We start from the raw sequence: 15,846 nt of genomic DNA on the forward strand, positions 1-15,846 counted from the left end.
TATACGAAAAACGATTCTGAGCGGAGACGGTTTATCTGTCTAGGATATATTACAAATTATTAAAAATTTTCAAATCTTGGATTTAAAAATAAATTTTTTATGCATTTCTAGCTTAAAATAATTTACGAATTTTCATGATTTTTACGTATGTTCTAAAAATTTAAACTTTGAATGCTACACTCAGAAAAAAATATACTACTTTCAATGAAAAACACCTATTCAATTAAAGAAAAACGGGTATGATTCAGTCCCTAAAATTGTGTGTAGTACGACACACTTTGTGTAGTACAAAAAATGCAGTGTGTAGTACAAAATTTAAAAGTGTGTTATAATAATAACCTTTATAATAATGTTCTATAAAATTTTGATACAACAATACCTATTAATTCAGGATATCAAAAAGTTCTTCGGCCACAAAGAATAAAAAAAAAAAAACTATAATTTATATACTTAATATAGGTAATTTAAATTTATTTTTATTTATTTACTGATATTATGTATTTTCATGCATTTTGTACACTTAAAATGGTTTAGGTATACACAAAAAAAATTTTTTTTCAACAAAAATTCTATTTCACAAATATTTTTTTTAAAGAACCTTTAAATTTGTTTATTTGAATTTTGAGGTACTACTTTATTTAAATAAAATTATTTATTGTAAATACATATTATCATTAATTGATAGGTATAATGTATAATTTAGATTTGACTGATTTGGGACTATGTGTCTATGTGTGTAGTACGAAAATTTGGATATTTTAGGGACTGGTATGATTTCGAGCCTATGAAGTTATGTAATACATTTGAAGAACATTTTTCCATTAAATTATTGTTATTTATTTTCATCAAAATCAGTAAAAATGTATTACATTTAAAGATAATCTTACTTAAAATGATAATGTAGAATATTCAAAATAAGAAAAATTAATAATCTTTTCAAATCCATAATGTCTTAAATCAAAAACTTAATTTCCAATAATATATGACAACAATGCTGTACATTTAATGGAAGAAAGTATTGATTTAAAGACACCTTTTATTAATTATAGTATACTGTTCTAGTTAAATCAACATTACCCTTTATTTAAATTAAAAACTCTGGTGTTGAATGAATGACATTTTTTGTCAAATCAAGTCAATAAATGGTATTGAATGAATAACTATTGCATTAATATATATGCAATAAATATAAAGGAATTATTATTTTAAATCAAAGAAATAAAGGAATACAAAATCAAATAATATTAATATAATGCGTAGTATATTACAAAATGTCATTACAATTTACAATTTATAATTAGTAAATTTAGTGAATACAAGTATAGCTTTACAATGTTTAATTATAGTTAGCAATAAAAAAATTGTCAATTGGTTTTTAAATAATAACATACACAATTTACATTATAAAAATCATTGGCTATTGACAAAATTAACAAAATATATTAATAAAATACACTATATAATATTTACTAGATTAAGTATAATGTTTATTAGGATTTAAACACTTTTAAAAATGTTTTAATCTGATGAAATAAGCATCTGAATTATTTGGAATATTATATAAATGCATAGGAGGTCCTCTAAAATCATTTATGTTTTTTAATTCATATTCATTTTTAATTATTTTGTTTATTTTGTAAGAAGTCAAATGATTCACATAATAAATAATATCTATTTTTTGACAAAATATAAAAACTGTGTTTTCATCTAAGCATATCATTTTTTTTAACAAATATACAGTTAATTCACCTTCATATGTTATAAGAACATTATTGTAAGAATACTTGGTATTAAAATACATAATTTTATTGAAACATAAATTATGTTACATAATGCATTTTGTAACAAATGCTTGTATTCACTAAGACATAATACATTTATTTGATTAAAATGTTCATAAGTGATAATGGGAGATCCATCTATTAGTTTATAATTGGTGAAATTATTAATATTAAAATTAAGAAGAAATTCAGAAAAATGTATAGAAAATTTTATGCCTAGTGAAATTGGTACATTTATCCGTGAATTTGTATTTTTAGTGTAAGACTTTAATTGTTTATGTTTGGATTCAAAATTGTAGGACCAAATAAATTTTAACGGACCAGACTTTTTGATTATGCTACAGTAATGAGTAAGAAAGTGGTGTTTTGGTTTTAGATTATCATTAAATAGTTCTACATATTTTAAATTATGATACTCTATACACTTTTGTAGTTTAAATAAAACTTGAATGTCAAATGTAGATAATAACAGTAAATCTATAATTTGTATTAAATTTATTAAAAACTTCCAAGTTTGATCGTTCTCAGGGACTAAATCACCAACTAGTAATGGGAAAAAGTGTACAAATGTTTGCATTTCCCTAGCTGACATTTTGATATGCATATTATTTGTATTTAGTATTTTTAAAGGTGGAGATATATTACCTATTTCACTTTCCCCATACTGAAAATGTTGTTTACGGTTATTTAATGTTTCTAAATCAAAGTAACCTGATTTTATTAAATTTAAAATAATATGGCACATATCATAAACACAAACGCCTTCAAATATATCATGCATTAAATCTACTGAAAAATTTTGAACAACATAAAATGAATTAACCAAATTAAATACAGAATTTTCATTAACACCTGTTTGCTTGTAATCATTTTTTATGACATCTTCTTCATAATTTCGCTTATTACGTAAAGAGTCAACAACTTCAGTAGCAAGAATATTTGTATTATTTTTATTAGAATGACAAAATCGACAAAAGAAAGTAGCAGAAAACGATCTGGAGAAACCCAATACACTATTAACACCCAAATTGTCCCCCACAATTAATCCTAATGAAAAATATATTTTTTCATTTCTTCCTGGCAATTTTAATTGAAAGCCATTGCTTTCTAAATCATTAAGTCGTTCAATTAATTTTAAAAATGTTTTATCATTTCCAACAGCTTTAACATCTTTTGTATTAAAGAGTGCAGCTATAAAAATATTTTGTAAGTTAGAACGTAAATAAAAAGGAGCTGAAGGAAAACAGTAATAAACCCCTAAGATTGATGATGAATGAGAACCAAGAGGGTTGTTGATCTCAAAGTCATCAAAATGTAAAAAATATGGAATAACTATTTTATCAGGATGTTGTGAAATTTTATGCCTCCACAACTCTCCATTAAAAAAATTTGTATAGTTAGTAACAGAATTTAAAGAACTGTGATTGGCTAAAAATGATTTTAAAACACCTGGCAACTCAAAATATTTTTGAAATTGAAATTTTATTGGTAATAGAACTCCTTTAATTTTTTTTTCATCAATAGTATTATTGTGATTTAAAATAATATTTTCAATGGTATTATTTAAAGTGATAATATTTGGTTTTTCATATAATTTTTTGTCTTGTAATTGTTTAAGAAATTTATATTCTGAATCAATACCTCTAAAAGGATTTTTACAAAACTCAGAAATAGTTTCTAATGATTTTAGAATTTTAGAATCTGTACAACTTACTACTATTGTTTCAATTTGCATAGCAATAGTTTTAGTTATAAGTTCTGTAATGTCTACCTGCAATTCAATGGCTTGTTTTCTAGAAAGATTAAGTTTTCCGTAGTATTTAAGAGACAATTTTAATGCTGAATCTTGCAGTAAATAAATATTTACTTCTGGGGTATCATTTTTAATTTCGTTTGGATTATTTACAGATGATAGATCATTATAAGGTAGATTTAACTCTTCAGATACATTAATATTTTTATCACAAGTAACTAATTGAGAACTATTTGGAACATTATTAATTTCTGTTTTCATATGTTTTGCAAACGAGCGAAAAGATGTAAAACTCTGAGAACAATTAAAAATACAACATTTATATATATCATTAGAAGAAAGTGAATGAACTAATTTTAAATGAATAAATAATTTTTTTAGGTCATTTATTATCAATTTACATTTGAAACAAAACAAATCCATATTAGGTATACTCATACAAAATTAAAATTGAAAGTTAATTAGATAAATCTGACATTAAGGAAATAAGAGCAGAACTTTTTCCATCAAATTCAGTATGAATATCATAAATATAGTTTTGTAAAAATGTCCACACTAACACAGATTCAATTGGGTACTTCAAATTAAAAACATGAAATATTTTGAAACATAAATCTACAGCTTTAACAATGTTGGAAAATTTGTAATATGTATTAAAATAATAAACAAAAAATTCTTTGGAATCAATATACTCATCTCCTATGATGCAGATTAGCGGTTGTAAAGTTTGTTTTTTTTCGAAATAACTGTCAACTTTATTTTGAATTTGATTGTACAAGTCACTGGTGTTGGCACAAAGTAATAAAAATGAATTTCGGGCATCAGCTATTGAAGTTTTGATGATTCGTTTTGAGTTTGTAACCTTATCAATCTCATATGATTTTGAAGTTGGAATTATTAGAGAATTCAATAAAGCAAATATAACTGTGTTTTTAGAATCTGTAAAAAATTACATAAGTATACATTGAAATTAATCATACAACATAATAATCATAATAGGTTTACCAACCTAATTCGATTTCAGAATTTTGATTAAAAAGTTTCTTCAATAGTTCTTTGCTGTTTGAATCTCTAATATTAGTTTGCATAAGAGTTGATAGCTTAGGAATAAGTAATGGCCATTTTTCAAATAAAAAATTTTTTTTCCCTGAGTAGATGTACTCAAAATCTATATCAATCTAAAAAAAAAAAAAATTGTCTCATTTATAGTGTACATAATGTGTAAGAAGGTACACAATTATATACAAAAATGTATTTTAACTTTTTTTTTTTATCAAATTATGCCCAAATGATTGTTTGTATAAGGGCCACTGTTCCAATATATCATTTATTTTGATATCATGTTGTGTAAGAAATGTCCGACGATATTGAAGAGTATCTCTCCACTTCATTAACACATCTTCAAAAGGTTCGATATTAAACTGAAGCCATCTTTTGGTAGTAACCAATGTCTGATCTATAGACACATGTATTTATAAAGCATAATATAATAAAATATAAAATTAAAAATAAATAATATAATATATTATGGTTGCATATTATCATATATTTTTAGTAATCTACCTATTAATGGTAATGTTGACATGTGAAATTAAATATAAAAAACCTTACCTTCAATTTGCAAAAGAGGAGAGACAGGTTGGTTGAAATTAGCTGTAGAAATGGAAGCAGTTGAATCATTAATTAAAGTCTTAGGGCAACTCCAAAGGTCGTTCTTGCGCAGTTTTGTCACAGTATTGTGATATTTTTGATATAACACACCTTTTGGTTTACGTTTTGGAACATTCATAAAATAAGTTTCCTATTTAATACAAATAAATAGGTACAAAATTAACACAAAGTTAATTATCAAAATGTATGGTTATTTAAACACACCTTAACTTCAGATTTAAAATATTTTATTATAGTGTCAGCTATATCACAGATTAAATGAAACCAGATAGTGCACTCATGAAAGTCGGTAATATGTAAACAAATTTTTGTACTTCTCAAATCAGTCTGGCTAGGAAAGGAAAAAATAAATTTACCATATTTCATAAAACTGGTCATACTGTACGCTATATGTTATCAAACATATTTCATGATAATGTTTTGTTTATGTGACTTGGCGCGTGTATGTTCTAGTTTATGTGTTTTTTGGTCACGTGCTTAAAATTTAAATTTTACATTTTTACAAGTACTTTCAAATTTCAAAATTTTTGTTAACTTTTCATAACTATTTTATGATGGAAACAAAAAAGGGAAATGGCTCATCATGCGCAGTAAAATACTGCAACAATAAGTCGAGAACCTCTGTTGGTGTTAGTTATTTTACTATGCCAAAAAATACAGAAAGGTAAATAGCATTATATTGTATATTTTAATTTTAACTTAACTTACTAATTATTTTATTTTTTAGACGTTCCGAGTGGATTAAGAAATGTTTGCCCGAATATGTTGATAAAAATGCATTTGTTCAGAACCTGAGAATATGTAGTGAACATTTTGAAGACAAAATGTTCCTTAATGTTCACAAAAAAAACAGGCTGACTGATTTTGCAGTTCCAACATTATTCAGTGGTGAGATATCATTAGATGTATCTTGGACCTCAATTCAATATTATCATTTAAAACATATATAGTTTAGATAGCTCACTGTATAATATTTGGCTAAAATAGGTACTTATTACTTATTAATGTATTAATTTAGCTCTCACTAATTTTAGATGAAATTCTTGCGAAAAGAGAATCCGAGAGTGATTCAACAATGAATGAATCAAATGATATCAACACCAATGGCATGCTCAAGCCCAATTTCATGTCCTAGTACAAGTGAGTTAATATGATAATGGATTAAAGATTTCTAAGAACAGAGCTGATGTAAGCTCCTCGTTCTAGGTTATTTAGTCAATAATTTTTCTTTCATAAATATGTTATTAATTTGTATTTTTTTTTTTTTAGGCGCATCTTTAATTAATACATCTGACTCTTCTTCTCAGACTCCAGATCATTTGTCATATTCTACACCCAGGAAAATTTTGTTAAGATCGGAATTGAAAGAAACAAAGGAAAAAATTAAGAATTTGGAAAAAACTGTTGCAACTCTAAGTAATGTATTAGCAGATAATGATTCCACAGATATTTTCTTAAAACAATGCGAAAATTTTTTATCTCCTACATTACTCTTAATTGTCAGGTCTCATTTAATGTGTAAATTTAGGAAAAAACCAGATTACAGGTATTCAAAATCTCTAAAACAATTTGCTTTAACAATTTATTTTTTAGGCCCCAGAGTGTATAACTTTATAAAATCAACTTTATCGTTGCCTAGTATAAGTACACTTAAGCGATCTACCTCAAAATTTGAAATTCAACCAGGTCTTAATGATTTCCTATTTTCCTTTATAAACTTTAAAACCAAAAATTATTTTTCTGAAGCAGTACAGTGTATACTTTGTGCAGACGAAATGTCTATAAAAAGTCATTTATACTATTTGATAAAAAAAGATGAAATTATGGGATTCAACATAACAAACTATCGCAAGACTTATGAACCTGCGAAGTTTGCATTAGTATTAATACTCAGGGGTATTAATGTGAATTGGAAGTTGCCTTTAGCGTATTATTTAGTTTCAAGTACTTGTACCGGGTATGATTTACAAGACATAATTTTTACAACACTAATAAAACTACAAAGTACACCATTGGATGTTAAAGCCTTCATTACGGACATGGGATGAAATTTTATAGGCTTAAGCAATCATCTTAATATTTCTCCTTCTCGTCCGTATTTTGAAATCAATAACAAAAAGATTTTTTATATTTTTGATCCACCACACCTTCTCAAGGCTACTAGAAATATGTTTTTACAACATAAATTTAAAGTAGATGACAATTTTATTGACAAAAAATATGTTGTGTCGTTTTACAAGGAAGATAGTGAAAGCAATTTAAGATTAGCTCCCAAATTAACTAACTCACATGTCTATCCTAATGCATTTCAGAAGATGCGTGTATATTTGGAGGCACAATTGTTTAGTGCTACAGTGGCAGCCGGCATGAAAACATATTTAGCCTTAGATAAACTTCCTTTTAATTCTAGGCCTACAATTGAATTTATAGAAAATATTGATAAATTATTTGACATTTTTAATTCTTATAAAAGGCCGAATTCAAAAGATTATAATAGACCATTTATCAATTCTCAGCTTCAAAAATCACACCTATTATTAATGGAAAAAATGTTTAATTCTTTAATAGTTTTAGACAAAAATAATATAGATGTAACTAATAGAATGAAGTTTATAAGAGGATGGTTAGTTTCTATTGCTAGCTTAAATTTATTGTGGCAATCCTTATCTTCTGTAAATACGAGTACTAGGCAAAATTATGTTTTATTTACGAACAGGATCAATCAAGATTGTCTTGAGAACTTGTTTTGCACGTTTAGGCAGAGACAAGGAAATAATTTCAATCCAACTCCAGTACAATTCTATTATTCATTTAAAAATATATTTTTCATGAATTATTTTAAACATTCCAACAATGCTAATTGCCTGTAAGATTTTGATGACATTCTATCTAATATTCAAGACCCTACCAATTCTGAGGTTCAAAATATTATGTTTCCAGATAAAACTCCATTTAAATTTAAATCTTCAATACCGGTAACATCTGTTGATTATCGGGATTTAGAATTGCCTGATCAAAATATACTAACTTATATTTGTGGCTATTTGATTAAAAAATGTTTGGAAACACATATTTGCGATATTTGCTTAAATTATGCCAAATTTCAAAAAAATTTAGAACCATCCTTTTTATTTTCTTATTTTAAAGCTTATGAAAATTCTGAAAAATCCACCTTTGGAAACCTATCAATGCCACATTCAGAATTTTATAATTATATAAATAGTTTGGAAACAGTGTTTATTAATCGTTTCCCTGTATTAGCAGCTGAGAATAAAGTAGGTGAAAAATTGAAACTTAGTATGCTATCAATTTACTATTCTCACCCGTGTGAACATTTTAATAAAGACTATCTTTTAAATTTATTCATAAGATTTAGGATTTATTCATCATTAAAATTTTTAAATAGAGAGATGGCTTCTGAAAAAATAAGGAAAAATAGAAAATTAGCAACATTAAAACATTTATAATTATTAATTATTAATTATTAATAACTGTTATTTTGTATTTGTTAATATGTATCAATATGGATCAACATGGATCAATATGGAACAATGATCTACCAGAGTAGGGCGTCATTCCAATGAAATTGTATCTAGATATTTATTAGAATAAAAATGTATTTGAGTAATCTGAAAACATTATTATTCCAATAATAATATTTTCAAATTATTCAAATAAAAATGTATTTGAATAATTATCTAGATATAATTTTGCACATTTCTGTGGTTTATACAATTTGGAGCCAAACGACTGAAAACTATTGGACACTACAGCACAATAAAAATAGAATAATTATGTTAGAATTTTGTTTTAAATATAATTTAACTGTAGTTTTTTTTCATCTACTTGTAAATGTTTGTATGTTGTGTAATTTTAATAAATAAACAAATTAATTAATTGGAATAAAATTGTGTCTTTTTATCTGTGAACAATATTTTTTGTAAATTATTGTATTACAATATTTTTGTTACTCCTTTTTGGACCTACTGCATCGCGCAGTAACCAATCAGATCCTGTTGTTTGGAAATCTATTTTTATATTCCAAAGTGCACTATCTGGTTTCATTTAATCTGTGGCTATATATTCTATCAACTTGGGTGAAGCATGAATTTTATGTTCAATTAAATATTCTATGACAACATCTGCCAACACTTTTCTTAAGTTATCTGATAATTTACTCTGCTTTTTATAATATGTTATAATTAAACTTCCTTTTCCAGATTTATTTAAAATATCTTCAATATTTATCTACAATACAGAAAAATGACTAAAATGAAACTACTAAGCAGAATTCAAATTTGAATAATATTTAAAGAGAAGGTAGATCATAGTGGCAAATAATATAATTTAGTAAAAGTAGGTACATTTTATTATTTCAATCAAAGGTATTGTGTCACGTGTGAACCTCTTGGAACCTCTACTACTAACAGTTTGACAACTAACTGTAGCACTAAATGTATTACCTAGGTCCTAGGTTATTACTAATTTGTATCTTATTTGAAATAAAATAGCCTTTTGCATGAAGAGTAATTTGTCAATACAAAAAAATGAATTTAATAATATGTACCTATTGTACCTACTAGCAGTATGTTCCTAGTAATAATAGTTTTGTGTATTCATTAAATTAAAACAAAAATATAATTAGTAAACTCCTACAACCTAATTAGTAAACAAAATAAAACGTATAGGTAGGTACCTGATCTTTCAAAACTATTGAATTATTTGAGCTACATTCAGATTCTGAAGACTGTGGAGTTGAAGACGATGAACTACAATATGTATTCTGGTTCTACATTGATTGACATAATTAATAATATTATAAAAACACATGGGTATCTACCTAGTACCTACCTCAAAAGTAGTTTGCCACTTCATCAAATTATGTTCAAAAATGATGCGTTGTCCATAGTTTTCAGATGGACATAATGTATCCAAATGATTGGAGTTCATAAACTTTAAACTTTCAACATCAATACCATGGTCTAAAAATATCAACACATTTTTTAATGATGTTTGTATAGACATATAAAAAATACTCAAATAGGCCCACAATTAAAATTTAATTTATGTATACATTACAAGTTAAACTTGGTACTTACTAATAAACACATTAAAAAAACAGTCTCCTTTCAACTCGATCAGAACATCTAATAAAGCTCCTGTTTCTACATTAAATACAACTGCACTGGAGGTATTTAAATCGTCCAAGTCATCAGAATCAATAAACTGCAAGTCCGACATAATTTTTTATGTAATTTTTTAAGCAGCTTCAACTAAAGTAAAGACCTAATTATACCTAGTAGGTAAGTAATAAAATAGGTAATTACTCACGGTGGTAGTGTTTTTTAGTTGGAATTAATTTTTGTACATAAAAATTTAACGAAAAACAACATTTTATTTTATCTCGGTAGGTACTTTAATTATAAAACTTCAATCAGAACTTGATCACGACTGTCAACCACGAGCCACGAGGTATAATAAACTAAATAAACTTTATAGGTACCTACAATTAATACAACACTATTTTAACTAGGTACTTTATGTTTTTAACTTTAAAACGCGAATCACAACAAATAACTTCACTGCCGTTGACCACAAAGGTATAATACAATTAACTAAACATTAAAATTAAATGCAAAACGCAAAACGCAAAACAACAAGGAACGCTTGAACGCTAATATGCGAATATGCCACAGAACGGTTAATGGTTATGCGTTTATGACTTTAAAAAAAATATGTACGCGTGATGGTCGGGGAACGGGGACACGGGGTTCACTGCGGTCGGCCGGGAGTTCCATACAATCTGTTAAAAAATCTTAGTTTTAATGTTATTGACATAATATCAAGTATTATTTGTTATCTGTTTCAATTCTGTTATTCGTAAACTTAAAGGCAAATTAAATTAATCAAACTGATGATGTACGTGCATAAAAAGAAGTAAATCATTTTCGTACTTTCAATGAATAATTTCTTTACTTTAATTCTTTTAAGTTATTGTTTTAGTTACATTAAATTTAATTAGAACAATGTAAATTGTATCTTTGAATTAATATATGCATTTACTTAATGCAATTAACTATGCTATAGATTTTAATAAGTTAATAACTAATATTATTCATTTCTATGAATAAAATATAATTAGATTTATTACTTAACATTAAAACAACGGTTTTGTTTTTTTATACAATTAAAGAAAATATATTTAATATTATAGAATTTTAATTGTTTTAAAACAATTCATAATAAATTTAAAGAAGTGCTTAAAGTAAATAATGTATGAAATGATTTATTTGAAAATAGGACAAGTATTTTTCTGAGTGAATAAATAAAAATTGTCCCCATGTATTCTTATGATTTTTTCATCACTATAAGAATAACTTATGAGGAACTTTGTATTCAATTTTCAAGTATTTTGATAGGGCCAAAAAAATTATATCGACACTTCAAAAAAAATTTTTCAGAAAAATTAAAAATTTCAGTTGTTTATAAATATCCCAAAAAAAGTCAAAATATTTTGAAAATCAAATCATGTAAAGAAAATGCCAATCTTAATAACTGGTAAAATTTTCAAGTATCTACGACTTATACTTTTTGAATAATAACAAATATTTAAAATCGTTTGAGGATACGCTCTATCGTAATAATTAGAGCTCTCGAATTTGAACGTGAATTAAGATACACGTGATCACGTGTTTTTTGTTCACGTGTACTTAAATTTAAAAATCCGTGTATTTAATTCACGTGTAATTAATTAGTAAATCACGGGTATTTATTTCACGTGTGCTTGAAACAATATTTACTGAATTCATTAAATTTTAATAATATATTTAAAAAGATATATTGATAATTTCCGTAAAAAACCAAAAACTAAAAGAATTCATATATACTATTCTAAAAATAAATGTTTCATAAACAGTATTATCGTAAAATGACGGGACGGTAGATTAATGTACGTATATAATACGCAGTACGTATACGACAGCGACGTGGACATTTCTACGAATCGTTTTACTAGTTTATTATAGTCATTTTTTTCAATTGTTGTTATTTATTGAAGCTTTAATGAGACAATCTCGGATTCACGGTTTATGTGTACTAACGGCATTAAAATATAAATTTTCTTTCTAACGCATAACAATGTCTAAGGTTAAAAGTTGGGTTTGGAATACGCTAAACGTGTAGGAGATAAAGCTTACTGCGATTTATGCGAAGAAAATTCTAATCGTGGGCTTGGAGTCAGAGTTCTATATCAAAAAATTTCAAAAATAGTTTTTTTAGCTGTTCAGTTATGGATTATTTTTCTCTATTTTTTAGTCTTGGAATCAGTTGAATCGATCCCTTATTTAAAAAGTTACTAGAAACAAAAGGTTCTATGTGACCCTTATCCAAACAATGAGTTGGATACATCGATAGAACATTTTGTTTTTAAATTTATATTTAAAACAAAAAGTGTTATCTAATAAACCAAATGGGTATTGGAAACAAAAAGTGTTATCGGAAATAAGTGTATGCAATTATACAATAATTATCGTGCATCTTTGTTGTTGTTATTATAAATTGGCGCATTTTACACGCGGTACGCCGATGGTACTAAAATACCGAAATAGCTGGTACCAAAGTTGATAATGAATTAATGAAAATCAATTGTTTATTTGTTTTAACTTTTAATGTTTTAAATTAAACACAGAAGTTTAGTATTATACATAAAGATATTTATTTCAAGCAAATATGTCTAAACCTACTAAACCTAGAACATTAATTAAGTCAAGAACGAATCAATTATTAAAATTAGCTCATAATGAAACACATTCTGTTTCAAATAATAATTGGTAAGTATTTAGAACATTCAAAAATTAATATTATATAAAATAAGATACCCAACTAATCATTTTAAGCATATTTGTTGGAACCTATAGTGAATAATATACCTATCTATTACAAATATATGATGTATTATAAATATTTGTATTACATAGGTTCAACAATAAAAGTAATGGATCTTCAAATAAAAAATTACAATTTGATGTGTCTTCAAATCACAAAACTTATTCCAGAAAAAGGTAAATTTGATTAACATTATTAATATGATATATTTAATTTTTAATTTATATCAAAAGATGGTATTACAGTTAACTAAATTAAAAATAATATTTATATATTGTTTAGGTTATTTAAAGATTTAGACAAGCTAAATACAACTAATTCTGTGGATATAGTAAAAAACAAAAAATATGATCAGCCATTTGTTTCTAACTAAAAAAATGATATATTATGTGAATATAATTTGAACACCACTCATTTTGAAAGGTATTTATATAAATATTTATTAACATTTGCTTATATTTCCTGTAGTTAGTAAAACTATTAACGTGTTTAATTATTACGTGAAATATTTCATTTTTATGAAAAATAATAAAAAGTAATTTAAATTTAAATCTAGAGTAGAAATGACATTGAAATATTTTTACATACCTAGTACATATAATAGTGCTAATATAATAGTATCATATTTGTATAATAATATAATATAAATACAATATTATATTAGTATTATCATTAATTTTCATTATAATTTATAAACATCAAAGAAAACATAATCGTGAACCAATAATCACTAATTAGCTATGAAATCAATGTGACCTTCTAATGATGATTTTGTCAAACATACCAAAAAATTAAAATATTATGTTTTTCAATATTTCATAGTGAAAATTTTATGTGAAATATTTCATACTCATGACCCTAATCCTGAAGAAAAATATTCAATCAACCAACTAGGTAATATATAATATCCAAAACGTTTATAACTCTGGAATTTGTATCAGCATTCAGCAATAATATAATATCTTGGTAAATTAAGCAAAAATCAATTTATTCCAGTTAGATTTGTTATACAATTATAGTTAAATAACTTTGTAAACTAGATTAGGTAGGTACTGTATATTTGAATAGATTAATATTTTAGTTTGGTAATATTTGTTATGAGCTGTAGTTAATAAAACATTTTACATATTGTTAAAAATTAGTTTAAAACTGTTTTAGGCCATTATCTGATACTGAAGTTCAACAAAATTCAACCGTTTTAGCTAGCAGAAGTCCTATTATGTGGTAGTCCTGAAGAAAAAAGTTCAGTTAACCCACTAATAGATACACAACAAGTTGAAAACTCTGGAATTTATATCAACAATTATATATCTTGGTAAACTAAACTAAAATTAATTTGTTGTAATTAGATTTTTATGATATTATAATTAAATGATTTTGTAAAATACATTAGGTTCTGTATAGGTATTTAAAAAGATTAATATTTTAGTTAGGTTATTTTTGTTAAGAGCTGTAATTAATTAAATGATTTACATATTGTTAAAAATTAGTCTTTAACTGTTTTAGGCCATTTTCTGATACTGAAATTCAACAAAATTCAACCGTTTTAGCAGAAGTCCTATTATGTGGTAGTTCTGAAGAAAAACATTCAACTAACCAACTAATAGATACACGAAAAGTTGAAAATTCTGGAATTTGTATCAACGATAATGTAATATCATGGTAAATTAAACAAAAATTAATTTATTGTAATTAGATTTGTTATGCTATTATAGTTCAATAATTTTTTAAACTACATTAGGTACTGTATATTTGAATAGATTAATATTTTAGTTTGTTTAAATTTGTTAAGAGCTGTAGTTAATAAAACATTTTACATATTGTTAAAAATTAGTTTAAAACTGTTTTAGGCCATTATCGGATACTGAAATTCAACAAAATTCTACCGTTTTAGCAGAAGTCCTATTATGTGGTAGTCCTGAAGAAAAAAGTTAAACTAACCAACTAATAGATACTCAAAAAGTTGAAAACTCTGGAATTTGTAACAGTGAAAATATATCTTGGTAAATTATTAAACTAAAATTAATTTATTGTAATCAAATGCTATAATTGTTAACATTTTGTAAAATTATAATATTGTATTTTTACAAAGATTAATAGTACTGTGCATATTTTAGGCTTCTCAATTATGTCAATCACAGTCAGAGTGATGGTACTGCTATTGATATAGACTTATCAGTTGAAAATCAACGACACTTCGATTATTCTGAAAGTAATCAAGTATTTAATATAATCGAGCCATCAGAAGTTAACCTATTACCACCTGAAATTGGATCAAGGTATTATTTATTGTTTTTTAAACAAGAAAACACATAATATTATCTAGGCATTTAATTTTTTTAGACCTGAAATTTCATCTGAAGAATCAGAAAATGAAAAATCACCAATAAAAGCTAAGACTAAGCGAACTAGGAAGAGAATGATTCACAAAAAACAGTGGAAACAAACTATAGTAAAAAATCTTGTCAGTAAGGGACTCCAGCATACATGCTGGAATGGTAAAGTTGTTGATAAGAAGACAGTTATAATTGAAAATATGTGTTTGGAATCTGAGTGCTCTTTTAAATGTCATATCAATTTTAGCTATAACGATTTTTTTTAAATATTTCATGTTTACTATTCTCTTAATAGAAAAGATAAACTTACATTCATTTTAAATTATACAGAGAGAGTTGAGACAAAGTCAGATAAAAATAAGGTAAAAAAACATTTATACTCTTTTCGATACTATTTGAAAAAAGATGATTTACCAAAAAT

General features: G+C 25.4%; 2 protein-coding genes across 2 annotated transcripts; both read left to right on the top strand.

Moving 5' to 3' along the window:
- Positions 1-5,759: 5,759 nt before the first annotated feature.
- LOC149060247 (uncharacterized) lies at positions 5,760-7,253 on the top strand. The gene is given in 7 exon segments (XM_089228499.1): positions 5,760-5,869; positions 5,933-6,093; positions 6,240-6,277; positions 6,279-6,345; positions 6,475-6,723; positions 6,799-6,960; positions 7,021-7,253. Coding segments are annotated over 7 exon segments (1,020 nt in total).
- Positions 7,254-7,900: 647 nt separating this feature from the next.
- On the top strand, positions 7,901-8,672 carry LOC149060248 (uncharacterized). Its single transcript, XM_089220414.1, has one exon. It carries the CDS (start codon positions 8,136-8,138, stop codon positions 8,670-8,672), a length of 537 nt encoding a protein of 178 aa, XP_089076540.1. The 5' UTR covers positions 7,901-8,135.
- Positions 8,673-15,846: the final 7,174 nt, after the last annotated feature.

Source organism: Diuraphis noxia, unplaced genomic scaffold (assembly GCF_037042655.1).
Source record: "Diuraphis noxia isolate RWA-SAM2 unplaced genomic scaffold, SU_Dnox_SAM2 contig0001, whole genome shotgun sequence".
NCBI classification, from domain to species: domain Eukaryota; kingdom Metazoa; phylum Arthropoda; class Insecta; order Hemiptera; family Aphididae; genus Diuraphis; species Diuraphis noxia.